This window comes from Oncorhynchus nerka, linkage group LG9a (genome assembly GCF_034236695.1).
Source record: "Oncorhynchus nerka isolate Pitt River linkage group LG9a, Oner_Uvic_2.0, whole genome shotgun sequence".
NCBI classification, from domain to species: domain Eukaryota; kingdom Metazoa; phylum Chordata; class Actinopteri; order Salmoniformes; family Salmonidae; genus Oncorhynchus; species Oncorhynchus nerka.
The window spans coordinates 51,697,316-51,710,040 of record NC_088404.1 but is presented as its reverse complement, the minus strand read 5'-3'; the positions used below and the strand labels follow the sequence as shown (position 1 = coordinate 51,710,040).

Genomic DNA, 12,725 nt, shown 5'->3' with positions numbered 1-12,725 from the left:
TCTCAGTTTCCGCCTTCTTCTCCGCGCTTCCTCTCCCCTCTCTTTCTTCTTCTTCTCGTTCTCACACCGGGCGTCTCGTCGGCATCCTTCAGACACCAGATTGACCAGTGGCCAGCGAGTTGCGCCTCATGAAGGAGGGGAGGGCTCACCTGTGTCCGACAGACGTTGTGTGATTGGTTCTTCGTAGGGATCCACCTCCAGCGAATCCCCACGTGTGATACGTCGGGAAAACAAGTACTCGAAAGAGAACAGATTTATACAGACCGGACTCATCTGTATAAAACATGAAATAGCGGAAGGAGATCTGAGGGATGAAAGTATCATTGAAGTAGACCGTAGTGGTTATCTTGCATTTAGACACTATGCTCTGCGCTGGCAGGGAGAAATACACGCTGTTGATACTTAAAAGGACTACTGTTCTCTTGGAAATAATACTGTAACTTGCTATTCTAATGAGTTGAAAATCAGAATACAGACATGCTACTGGCTGACCTTTTCACAATGCTCTACGGCTTGAGGACCTCCGGAGATGCGTACATGGAAAGATAAAACGATAGGGAATATGAAGAAGGGTTGCAATGACACAACATGCCAAGTTAACACTCAGAAGGCGCACACCTTAGTGCTTCTACTAACCGTTCTAGAGTAGCAATTTATTTCTACATATTACTCTGATATTGACTGGAGCTTGTAATGCAAGTATTACGGTTTCAGTGCATTTTTCTCATTCAAAGTCATTCAGCGACCAGAACTTGATTTAGATACCATTGGAATGGACAAGACCTTACACTCTAATACAGAGATGAACGCAATGCTATGTTACAATTACTACTTACTACTTTAAGGTGGCTTTTGTTCAGCTGCACTTACTATGTGAGTGTTTGAATACTTTCAAAATCACATTATTAATCAGCAGAGTATTTTTAGACTGGGGGCACCTTTCTTAAAAGGTGGAAATTCATAAAACATCTGTAAAAAAAGCTTGTTGAGTGTCATATCTTACACACGATGTCCCAAAAATATCATATTACAATAATAACACTTACAATGTACAAATTCGTTCTTCCTGTCCTATAAACACGTAACAAAGAAGAAGAAGAAAAAATATCTACACGATAATAACACAGACCAAAGGCATTGATTAGTTTTTTTGATGTTTCTGCCTCTGTGGGCAAACACAGCTGGGCACTTAGTCTTACTGATTCATGAGGTCAGCGTCACATCGTGGCACATCTGGTGACAGAAAAGTCTTCAATCCCAACCTGCTGTCTGATGCCCCCTGCACTGAATAACTACAGACAGCGCCACTTGGTGGCCGTGCTGTGAAGTGCATCGTTTTGTTTTTCCAACTCACTGCTGCATACTGGGACATGTAGTTTCACGCTGTCCTGTGGGATTTAGTCCAACACTTTCTTCCCTTTTTCCCTTGGGCAGGCAACTGTCTGTGGGCAACTGATCTTCATATGAGTTTAGGGGTCCTGTGGCCTACTGGAATGGGTCATAGTAACCCTTGAATCCCACATAGGGTATTAGCGCAGTAGCCCTTCTTCCTTGGTTGTCTACCTGGAATTCCATCCAGGTCAGATTGAGGTTTCGTTGCTACCACTGTTGAGAGAGACAGAGAGAGTTTTTAAAGTCAGAAAGTGATTGACATATTATCCAACATATCTGATAGACATGCAACATGGCTGCCAGTATCTCGTGACCACTCACTCTGAGTCTGAGTCTTGGGCGTATTGAACCCCGTTGACACCATTGACCAATGGTGACATTGTCGTCCTCGTCGTTGTCATGACAAACCCGTTGCGCAGGTCCTGTGGAGACAACGGATGGCATGGAGGCACGGGTGGGCGAGGTGGGGGTTTGATGAGGACCCGGTTTCCCCCGGTCACAGCGGAAAGACGAGGGGAGACGGGAGATGGGGGGACGGGGACTGGGGTAGTTCTGGGGGAGATGGTGGGGGGTTGTAGTCGCTCAATTTTTCCCGCAGGCGATTCTTCATGTTCTTGTCAGTCAGCGGGGGAGGGTAAGTGATCTTGTTTTTCAGAATGCCTGACAGAGGATGCAAACACGCGCACACAAAGGGTGAGTGTACAGACCACAGTCAGTCATGCAAGTAAACACACACAGAGGCACACACACACACACACACAACTTATTTGGATAGCAAAACATAACACAGAACGTTGACATGGTGATTCAGTCGCACAATTAATTTGATTTGGAACATTCTTGAAAAAGGTCAATTATAAAGGGCCTGAATGGTCAGATCGGAGTCTGTCTCTCTCTCTCTCACCCCTTCTCTTCTCTGTCTGGTTGCTGTCAGGTGAGCTGGGAGGGGCGCTACCGTTCTGGGAGGGTGACTCCCCATTGCCTTTTCTGTCCTGGTGGAGCTTCACGTTGACCTTGGTCTCCATACGCAGCGTCTCCAACCCGCAGGGCTCCTCGCTCTCACTGACTGTCGGCGGCTCAACTGGCCGGTGAGGCTTCGTGTGATTGGCCGCCGTATCCACTACAAAAGTATCAAAATAAACAGTTTATATGAGATTCGGCTAAAAATGAATCTGAGATTTTATGTCATATAGTTCTATTGAAATCCATTTGTGTGTGTGTGTGTGTGTTTGAACTTGAGTCCCGTTACCTTTGGGTGTACTGTGCTGGGGCGGTCTCTCGTTGTTCCACCTATGTTTGCGGCTCCCTCTGTCATCATCACTGTCTGAGGAGTGGGACGAGGCGTAGGAGCTACTGTGCTCATCCACCGAGAGCTCGCTGTCCGAGTCTGAATCTGTCACCATGGAAACACACAAGCTATTACTTACTATCGGACATCTGAAATGTAGGCCCAAGCAGCCAATGGCATGACAAGTATCGGGATCAGACTAAAACAGATGACATGCAGTTTGTGCATAAGACTCGTACTATCTTTCTTGGAACGCTTGCGGATGAAGATGGAGGAGTCTCCCTCTCCACTGTAACTCTTTTTGGCTGAGCGGGAGGATGTAGTATGCTTTTGCTCCGAGCCATTCCTGTAGGAAGAAAGAAACATGATGAGTACAGAATTAATCATTTGAACATGAACGATCATTTTGTTCCAGTCGAACTAGGGTTGCAACATTCCGGTAACCTTCCCAAAATTCCCAGGTTTTCCCAAAATACTGGTTGGAACATTCCATAAGCAGGAAATCCAGAATCCTCCAATAGGGCTTTCTTAGAAAGCTGGGAATTTTGGAAGGTTACTGGAGTTTTGCAACCCTAGTTAAAACCCAGTTTCAGTACAACCCAACTGCCACCCAGTGAGTTACCTGGCCTGGCTGCTGCTGAGGCTGTGGGCTGATCTGACCGTGCTTTCCAGGGAGGCAGTGGACTCTCCAATGGCCGTGCGGTACAAACCGTCCTCCTCCGTGAACGAGTACTTACCGTTTAAAGAACGCTGGGGGCATCAAAGAGGTAGAATGTGGGTTGAATCGTCACCATCAGCAGCATCAGGTAATGTTTATGTGATCCCCTTTATGATGAATATCTAGTATTTATCCCCATAAGATCAAAGGGCCCGTGGCTGGGTTTCTACTGAGCTAACATATGGAATTGTTTGAAGAAGGTCACACCAAGGTCATACCATTTAGAAATGTAGGACCCCTGTAAGTATGAAAGAATGATCATCAAAAAAATTGTTGCCCTGAGAAAAGCCTCAATTCATCGGGGGAAGGACCATACAAGGTGTGGAAAGCGTTCCACAGGGATGCTGGCCCATGTTGACTCCAATTCTTCCCACAGTTCTGTCAAGTTGGCTGGATGTCCATTGGGTGGTGGACCATTCTTGAGACACACAGGAAACTGTTGTTGAGTGTGAAAAACACACCAGGGTTGCAGTTCTGGAAACAAACCGGTGCGCCTGGCACCTACTCCCGTAACATACCCCGTTCAAAAGGCACTTAAATCTTGTCTTGACCATTCACCCTCTGAAAGGCACACATTCACAATCCATTTCTCAATTGTCCCAAGGCATAAAAATCCTTCTTTAACGTGTCTCCTACCCTTCATCTACACTGATTGAAAGTGACATCAATAAGACTTCAAATTGGATTCACCTGATGTCGTGGCAAGAGCAGGTTTCCTTAATGTTTTGTACACTCAGTGTTCCAATCATTTTTCAAACTGATACTGGGCTACCTTCAGACGAGTCTTGTGAGGCTAGTGGGCGTCCTAGAGAAAAACAACCGACCGGTCTGTTTTCATGGAAGTCTCACCTTTCGATATTAGGGAAAGGTGTATTATGCTAATTAGATTATCGACTCTAGGGGATTTGAATGTGGACAGGTTTAGTACACTTAGATATTGACTGATGTGTACATACTGTGAGTAAAGTGGTGCGGGTGGCAGTAGAATCTTCCACGATGGACTTCTTCCCTGTCAGGACGTTCTTCAGGTTGATCCTCACCTCCTTGTTGAAAATACAGAGGAAGAAGAAGATGCACACACCCTGAGAGAGAGAGAGCGCAAGAGAGAGAGAGAGAGAGAGAGAGAGAGAGAGCAAGAGAGAGAGAGAGAGCGCAAGAGAGAGAGAGAGAGAGCGCAAGAGCGAGAGAATTGCATGTCAGATAAACAGAGCCTATATATTTCAGGGATTTTGAAGTACTTTTTTATGACAAGGCAAAAAGACAAATACCTGGAGGCAGCTGAAGATGGCAAAGAGGTAGTGGAAGGAGAGTACATCACTATTGACTGCCATGAGGCCCAGGACCCAGGTAGCACTGATGAGCAACAGGATTACGAAGGCTATGCGTAGAGAACAGCTGGAGAGGAGAGGTTGTTATTTTTGAATGGAATCCAGCCAACACGTTGTGTCAACTATTTTCTAAACCCTATCCTGTTTCGAAGTACTCACATTGCTCCAGACTTCTCAAATGTCCACTGTCTCTTTCCGCACGAGGCCTTGGCGGCCAGGAAGAATAAAGTCATGTTGACCTAAGGGAGATACATGAGATGGAGATGAATAACAGCCATAACCAATACAGTCTAGTACAACAAATAAAGAGTGGCCGAAACACACACTCACCAGTACTATGATAGCGATGGGCCCAGCGATGCTCCAGATGAGTGTGTCGTGGACAGAAAGCCAACAGAAGTCTGGGTTACCATAACCCTGAGGATCCAACCCTACTGCCAGGCCTACAAGAGAGGAAACCACATACAGTTAGTTCAAGGAATTCAAAATTCCTGTCAATTCAGAAACTACACTGAAATTCCAATTCCCTTCAATGCTTTTCAATTAGGAAGTTGTGGGATTCCAATTTGGTTTAGTTTCCGAATTGACAGGAATTTTGGGGGGAATTGACCCCATCCCTGGCTTGAAGAGTACAGTGCCTTCAGAAAGTATTCATACCCCTTGACTTATTCCACATTTTGTTGTGTTATAGATTTTACACACAATACCCCACAAAGACAGTAAAAACATATTTTCATACATTTTTGCAGATTTATCAATACATGTTAGAATCATCAAGGATTACAGCTGGGAGTCTTTCTGGGTAAGTCTCTAAGAGATTTCCACACCTGGATTGTACAATATTTGCAAAAATTCTTCAACTTCTGTCAAGTTGATCATTGCTAGACAGCCATTTTCAAGTCTTGCCATAGATTTTCAAGCCGATTTAAGTCAAAACTGTAACTAGACCACTCAGGAACATTCAATGTCATCTTGGTAAGCAACTCCAGTGTAGATGTGGCCTTGTGTTTTAGGTTATTGTCCTGCTGAAAGATGAATTTCTCTCCCAGTGTCTGTTGGAAAGCAGACTGAACCAAGTTTACCTCTAGGATTTGGTCTGTGCTTAGCTCTATTCCGTTTCTTTTTATCCTAAAAAACTCCTTCGTCCTTGCCAATGACAAGCATGCCCATAACATGATGCAGCCACCACCATGCTTGAAAATATGTAGAGTGGAACGCTGTGTTGGATTTGCCCCAAACATAACACTTTGTGTTCAGGACATAAATGATTCCTTTGTTACATTTTTGTCCGTTTTATTTTAGTACCTTATTGCAAACAGGATGCATAAATTGGAATATTTGTTATTCTTTAGAGGCTTCCTTTTCACTCTGTCATTTAGTTTAGTTAGTATTGTGGAGTAACCACAATGTTGTTGATCCATCCTGAGTTTTCTCCTATCACAGCGATTGAACTGTAACTGTTTTAATGTCACCATTGGCCTCATGGTGACATCCCTGAGCGGTTGTCATCTTCTACGGCAACTGAATTAGGAAGGACGCCTGTATCTTTGCTGTGACTGGATTTATTGATAGTGTAATTAATAACTTAACCATGTTCAAATGGGAATTTCAATGTCTGTTTTTTTTAATAGATTTTTTTTTCAATCTACCATTAGGTTCCCTTTGTGAGGCATTTGAAGACCTCCCTGGTCTTTGTGGTTGAATCTCTGTTTGAAATTCCTGTTTGTTATCTGGAGTACAGAGATGAGGTAGTCATTCAAAAATCATGTTAAACTTATTCTGTGACTAGTTAAGCACATTCTTACTCCCGAACTAAGTTAGGCTTGCCATAACAAAGGGGTTGAATATTTATTGTCTCTCAAGACATTTCAGGCTTTCATTTTTAATTAATTTGTAAAAAAAAGTCTAATAAAACATAATTCCACTTTGACGTTATGGGGTATTGTGTGTAGGCCAGTGACACAAAATCTCAATGTAACCCATTTTAAAGTCAGGCTGTGACACAACAAAATGTGGAAAAAGTCCAGGGTGTGAATACGTTCGGTATGTTTTCTCCAAGCATCTGTGTCCCCCTCTGTCTTTGTGTGCATAAAATGAGCGGGAATGTATTTGTTTGCATGCGTGTCTGTGTGTCTGTCTGTGTGTGTGTGTGTGTGTCGGTGGGGAGTGTGTGTGTGAGAGAGAGTGTGTGCGTCTCACTCACTGGTGATAATGGCAGGAATGCCCCAGCCAATGGCATAGTAGAATCTCATGTGGCCATGGTTGATGTTGCGGACCTCAGTCAGCATGCGGTAGATGTGAAGTCCCTCCACGAACATCCAGGCAAATGTACACATGTAGGAGTAGTGCAGCAGGATGGCTACCACTGTACACGTGAACTGAGGGACAGAGAGTTTGGGAAAGATGATTAAAGCCCCCGTTTTAAAAGAAATCTGTGCCAAATGTCTGTTGGGCCCTCTGTGAAATAAGTCGGGTTCAGTAACTTCCAATCTATAACAACAGAACACAATGCGATCGCTAAGGCCAACTCCACACATTGCCAGACAGAAACAGAACTATTATTATCCAAGATAAAGCCACTAAGATGATCAGGCACAGCCAATACAGTCACAACTCACTAGCATTAAAAGACAAATGCATTTCAAAGTTGTGGAGGGGAGAGGAGACCCAAGGCTAGCTCTGTAGCCTTCCTCTTGGAGTTCCCCTCCACACAATGCTGTAAACCAATATATTTACAGTAGAGACTACGTTTTATCCTGCAGGTATATCAATAAGTGGAGAGTCTATAATAAAGGAATAAGACAAAGAGACAGTGTTTTTTGGGGTGTGCCTCAGGGTGTGCCTCAGGGTCACGTGCTAGGCACTCACCACATTCTCAGTCTGGTTGATTCCGAAGAGGAAGACGAGCTCAGAGAGGAAGATGGACACCACCAGGTTTTTGTGGATGCTGTGTAGGTTGGAGCGGAGCTTCCGGAGGATGGCCAGGAGGAGGAAGGTGATGAGGAGGGCCAATAGCGATGTTGACACAGTGGTGTAGGTGATGATCTTCAGGGGTAGGACCTCCCCATGCTGAGGAGGTAAACACAGAATAGGAGGTCAGATCAAATAATTCAAGTTATAAAATAATAACATTAAAGCTGACCTAGTGTGTGGGGTAGAGGGCTCAGGGCAGTACCTCTCTTTTGGAGATGTCCATGAGCACAGCAGAGCTGGACATGTGACTGCACTGGCAGCTGATGTGAGTGCTGTTCCTGAACACCAGCTCACACCCCTTGGCAGACCAGCCTCCCGTTCCTTGAACACTGGACACAAAATAGAGATTGTTGGGTATGATTTTTTTTCTCAATTTTTCAACAGAATCTAGCTAAACTCCATTGTAAACCTATGGTACAGTGGTTCTTCCAGTAAAAGTTGCGTTGTACTGCAGGACACCTTGCGAGCTTTCATTGTCAGCCATTGTTGCCATTAATGCGAGTTAGTGCTAGTTTGACCACCAGGGGGAATCTTTGAGAAGCATTTAACAGTATTTAATATTGGCTGTGCTAGAGAATTTAAAACCTTTTTTTTGCAAGAACATGGTATATGGGATTGATTTTAAGAAATGTAGCTTAATTCATTTGATCTCTCTCTCTCTCTTTCTTTCTCTCTCTCTCTCTCTCTCTCTCTCTCTCTCTCTCTCTCAATGCTCGGCTATGAAAAGCCAACTGGCATTTACTCCCAAGGTGCTTATCGGTTGCACCCTCTATAACCACTGTTTATATTATTGACCCTGCTGGTCATCTATGAATGTTTGAACAACTTGAAAACTTATCTAGGCTTTATGGCCATGTACTCTTATCTCCAACCAGTTCGGATTTAAGTTTAACTTTGTAGGACTGGCACCTTCAGTGAGAGGTCTAATGCTTTAATATTTAATCTTTTCTGCCTTCCGAATTCATATTCATTATATAAATAGGCCCACCTTCATCAGATAAACCACAGCGTGTCAGCTAGAGCGCTTTACTTCACGAATGCATAAAAACAACCAATGTCAGCCTTCAAACGCTTTATTATACAAATGTTTAAAGTGCGTGTGGGCGACAGAGAGAACGCATTTGACTGCTAGCGATTTCAGGAGGAACGGAAAATTGCGTGTCAATTCATAAACCATGTGCCATCGAAAATCTCTTCCCAACTATTTTGCAATCTACATGGCTCTTGGCCAATAATTACATTTAGAGGATTGGAGGATTCTAAATGAATATCCAAGGGGCATTTTAGGTTAGGGCAAATCTGGAAAATGACATGCGCAAGAGACCGTGGTAATATTTGTACTTTTAGAGAATAAACTACATGGCATCCAGGTCAGGATAACCACAACATTTCTTTATTAAAGGCTATCAGAAAGAATGGTTGTACTTATTTATTTTGATCCAAAGCCATGAAGGAGTGAGTCACTCAGTTTTATGTAGGTGCCGCTATATGACTGCACCATCAGCTTGATTACTTAGCAGACATCACTTGCTTACATTTATGTTGAGTCAACACATACATCTAAAGAATATCATGGAATATAATTGAACATGATCATTTCTCTTAGATATAGAAACCTTTGTGTAACAACTGTTTTAGTAAGTAATATGCTAACAGTCCAGCTACAGCTTCAAAAAAACAAGTGTATTTTTTATGGGCGTGCGCTGAAGGACAGAGGAATAGCAATTCTTACAACATTGTTCTAAATTCAATCACCTTCTTCATCCTCATCAATCAGTTCATTCAAATTCAATTTCGAGGTCCGTGCACAATTTTCTATTTAGGTTTATGTCGCCCGTTCATTGTCAGATAGAGACACATTTAGCACCGTGGGACCCAAAAGCATCATCAGTGCTCCCTACTCCCCCTTGTGGTGGTCAGGAGCAATGAAGCAGGGACGCAGGGTTCCGTACTAAACCACAAATGACCTCGAAGTCTCAAAACATCTAATTGACGAACCACTGTATGAATAAGAGCATTTCTAGGAATACTCATCCTTACGTGATGGAATGATTCCAGTAGACACAGACAGGTTTGGTCCTCTCCTCTGTCTCCAGTAGTCTATATTCCAGGGTGATGGGTTGTGCAAGAGGAATGGTGAAGGGTACCCTCTCACTGTGAACCACTGTGCTCACAATTGGGGTGTTGATGATGGGCCGGTTGGGGAGTCTAAACACACGCACACACACACGCACGCACGCACGCACGCACGCACACACACACACACACACACACACGTGTGTTTACATTGACTGTATTCATCCAAAATACATTCTTATCGAGAATGACTTACCGTAAGGTTCGGGTTACAACTGTGAGGCAGGACCACAGCTGCTACTCACTGTTTATTATCTATGCATAGTCACTTACCCCTACCTACATGTACAGATTACCTCAACTAACCCACACACACTGACTCGGTACCGGTACACCCTGTATATAGCCTCATTATTGTTATTCTTATTGTGTTACTTTTTTTTGTTGAACTGCACTGTTGGTTCAGGGCTTGCAAGTAAGCATTTCACGGTAAGGTCTACACCTGTATTTGGCGCATGTGACAAAGTTCGATTTGATTTGACTAACAGCACTAAAAGCATGATAGAATTGAACCTCCTTGTCCACACACACAACTGCACAAACGCGCAGTTCTACAAACGCGCACATTCTATACAAGTGAACTGTCAAGGAGAGAACAGTTGTTTATATGTTCTGTGTGTGGCGAAGCTCGTCGCATGTCGTACACACGGCACTGTGTAAGATCTTTGAATTATACACTAGACAGCATATTTTAAAGACAACCAACGTGTTTTATGTGGTAAGACTGAGGAGGAAATGTAAGAAGTACCTCAGGCTCCTACGATCAATGTCGTAGTTTTCAGGCAGGAGCTGTCCCAGGGTCCTATAGATGATCACCACGGCAACAGGGAGAGGGCCTGGGACCTCAGCGTGACGCTTCTTCTTGGCAGACGCCTGGTGACCGACAGTGGAGGAGTCAGTGGACTCAGTCTGGACAGGAGAGGCGTCTGTGGCTGTTGCTATGGGGTCGTCTGTGGCTGTTGAGTCTCTGGCTGGTGCCGTGGAGACTGCTGTAATGATATTGTGACAATAAATGAATGAATGAAATCAATCAATCACACACACGTATCCAACCCGTTTAAGCCCACCTTTAACCTCCACCGGCTGCTCGTGCTGTGTTGGGAACTCTGGGAAGCGGACGGAGGACTCCATCTCTTTTGGATAGGCCTGGATCTCTTGGAAACGCGGGATGTTTGCCTGTTCTGGATTGGACGGGTCCAAGTAATCCGCAGAAACAACTGTGAGCACAGAGAGAGATAGAGAGAGTCACACACCAGAGGTATTGGTGGTACAGTAGGCTATTTTAGGCTATGTAACACCACTTTGCATGAATTAGCCATGCTAATCAGGTTACCGCAAGAAAATAATTGTGTCGTTGCATTGCAGGTGGACTCACTCATATTGTCCGTGACAACAGTGAAGGGTTTCAGGTAGGTCTTCCTCATGTTTTGGGCCAGGGTTTGGGCGTACTCCTCAAAGCTATGCAGAAGTAGGGCCGTGCCATCTTCGAAACGCTGGATCTGCTCCCAGTGCCCCTTGTTAGCAGGGTCCAGGATGGCACTGCCCGCTCGGACCATGTTCTAGAATATTTACACACATTTGTCATCCACCTACGGCATATCTATACTATACAATACTCTGCATTCACCCACGTCATACTGTGCATTACCGATTGGTATGGTATCATCCCCGCATACATCAGCGACAAACAGAATCCATAATCTGTATCATATATCCCAAATGAAGCATGTGAAATCAATGCCAACAGAACAGAGAGAAAGGACGAAAGAAAACAAAAGAAGGAAAGGCGAGCTTCCCTATACAGGAAGGGGGGGGGTCACTGTACAGACATCATCTCATAACATCACCTGTGCAATCTGGCCCCACGCCCAACCACCCCTGGGGAACTACTACTCCCAAGTCGCCCATTGGTCCAATCACTCAATAAACTCCACTCTGATTGGTCCTTGACCCCCTAAACCGTTCCAGCTGCACCTTCTGGTACCTAACACACCCTAATGCGCTGGGGCTGGTGCCAAGAATGCACACAGTTAGCCGTTAGCGCCCAGCATGGTCATGGCCTTAATAAAGCTCATAGAGAACATGCTAATCATTGCACTGTATTACTTCCACATAATAGGCCTCGGATCACATTCCCTATAGGGGGAGAAATATCCAACCGGGGAAACAGGCTCTTAGGAAACCGGTACCAGCTATAAGCAGGATTTGGGGAAACTATTAGTTACTTAAAGCTAACAGGATCCTTAAGCAGTTGAGCTATGTTACCGAACAATGTGGGTCATTCTTTCAACGCTGAGCGAGTCTCCCGAAACTGTGCTGTGAGAGGAAATTGGGGTGGATGTAGTATGACAGAGAGCTTGAGGGCATGTCAGGGTATATTTCTATGAGTTCATATGAGTTCCTGATGTCAACGAGTAGAGATGCCAAAGAATCGCTAATCCTGTCTACCTTCTTATTTCACCTCCAACATCATTTTGAGAGTTGAGGAAGTGCACTACATGGCACTTGCGTATTCAACACTAGTTAAAGCATGTTTCTAGCGGCCCACCTCATGGAAGTGGACGTCTCTTGTGGCGGCCATGTTGAAGCCCAGCTGCTGGCTCTCGTACTGCAGCAGGCGGGTCAGCACGCTGTAGGCCGTCTTCACGTCGTTGCCCTGGAGGGCCGCTGTGCGGTTGGTGGCGCTCCGCAGCATGCTGGCCATGCCCTTTGACCTCTCTCCGTCCATCCTGGAGCTGTTGAGGTGCAGCTCCTCGTCCTGAAGGTGAGAGGTCAGGGAGACGTCAGACAGGTGTCTCGATGGTAAAGGAGGGTTTTAATCTCAATGGGACTTCCCAGTTTGAATAAAAGGTTAAACCAAGACATACCTCTATTTTCAGCTGAGAGAAGG

The 12,725-nt window shown here is 44.7% G+C and overlaps 1 protein-coding gene across 1 annotated transcript in view; it reads right to left on the bottom strand.

Annotated features, from left to right (window-relative positions):
* Window positions 1–619: 619 nt before the first annotated feature.
* The window catches only part of LOC115134479 (cadherin EGF LAG seven-pass G-type receptor 1-like), a 76,008-nt gene continuing 63,902 nt past the window's right edge, over window positions 620–12,725 (bottom strand). Inside the window, 20 exon segments of the mRNA XM_029668495.2 lie at window positions 620–1,605; window positions 1,714–1,960; window positions 1,963–2,052; window positions 2,297–2,512; window positions 2,642–2,785; window positions 2,920–3,026; window positions 3,303–3,430; window positions 4,355–4,480; window positions 4,667–4,793; window positions 4,886–4,965; window positions 5,057–5,169; window positions 6,930–7,104; window positions 7,595–7,795; window positions 7,902–8,028; window positions 9,740–9,907; window positions 10,584–10,824; window positions 10,903–11,052; window positions 11,211–11,394; window positions 12,384–12,593; window positions 12,703–12,725. The exon segment at window positions 12,703–12,725 is cut by the window's right edge and continues 72 nt beyond it. Of these exon segments, the coding sequence (XP_029524355.2) occupies window positions 1,581–1,605; window positions 1,714–1,960; window positions 1,963–2,052; window positions 2,297–2,512; window positions 2,642–2,785; window positions 2,920–3,026; window positions 3,303–3,430; window positions 4,355–4,480; window positions 4,667–4,793; window positions 4,886–4,965; window positions 5,057–5,169; window positions 6,930–7,104; window positions 7,595–7,795; window positions 7,902–8,028; window positions 9,740–9,907; window positions 10,584–10,824; window positions 10,903–11,052; window positions 11,211–11,394; window positions 12,384–12,593; window positions 12,703–12,725 (2,882 nt within the window). The 3' untranslated portion in view covers window positions 620–1,580.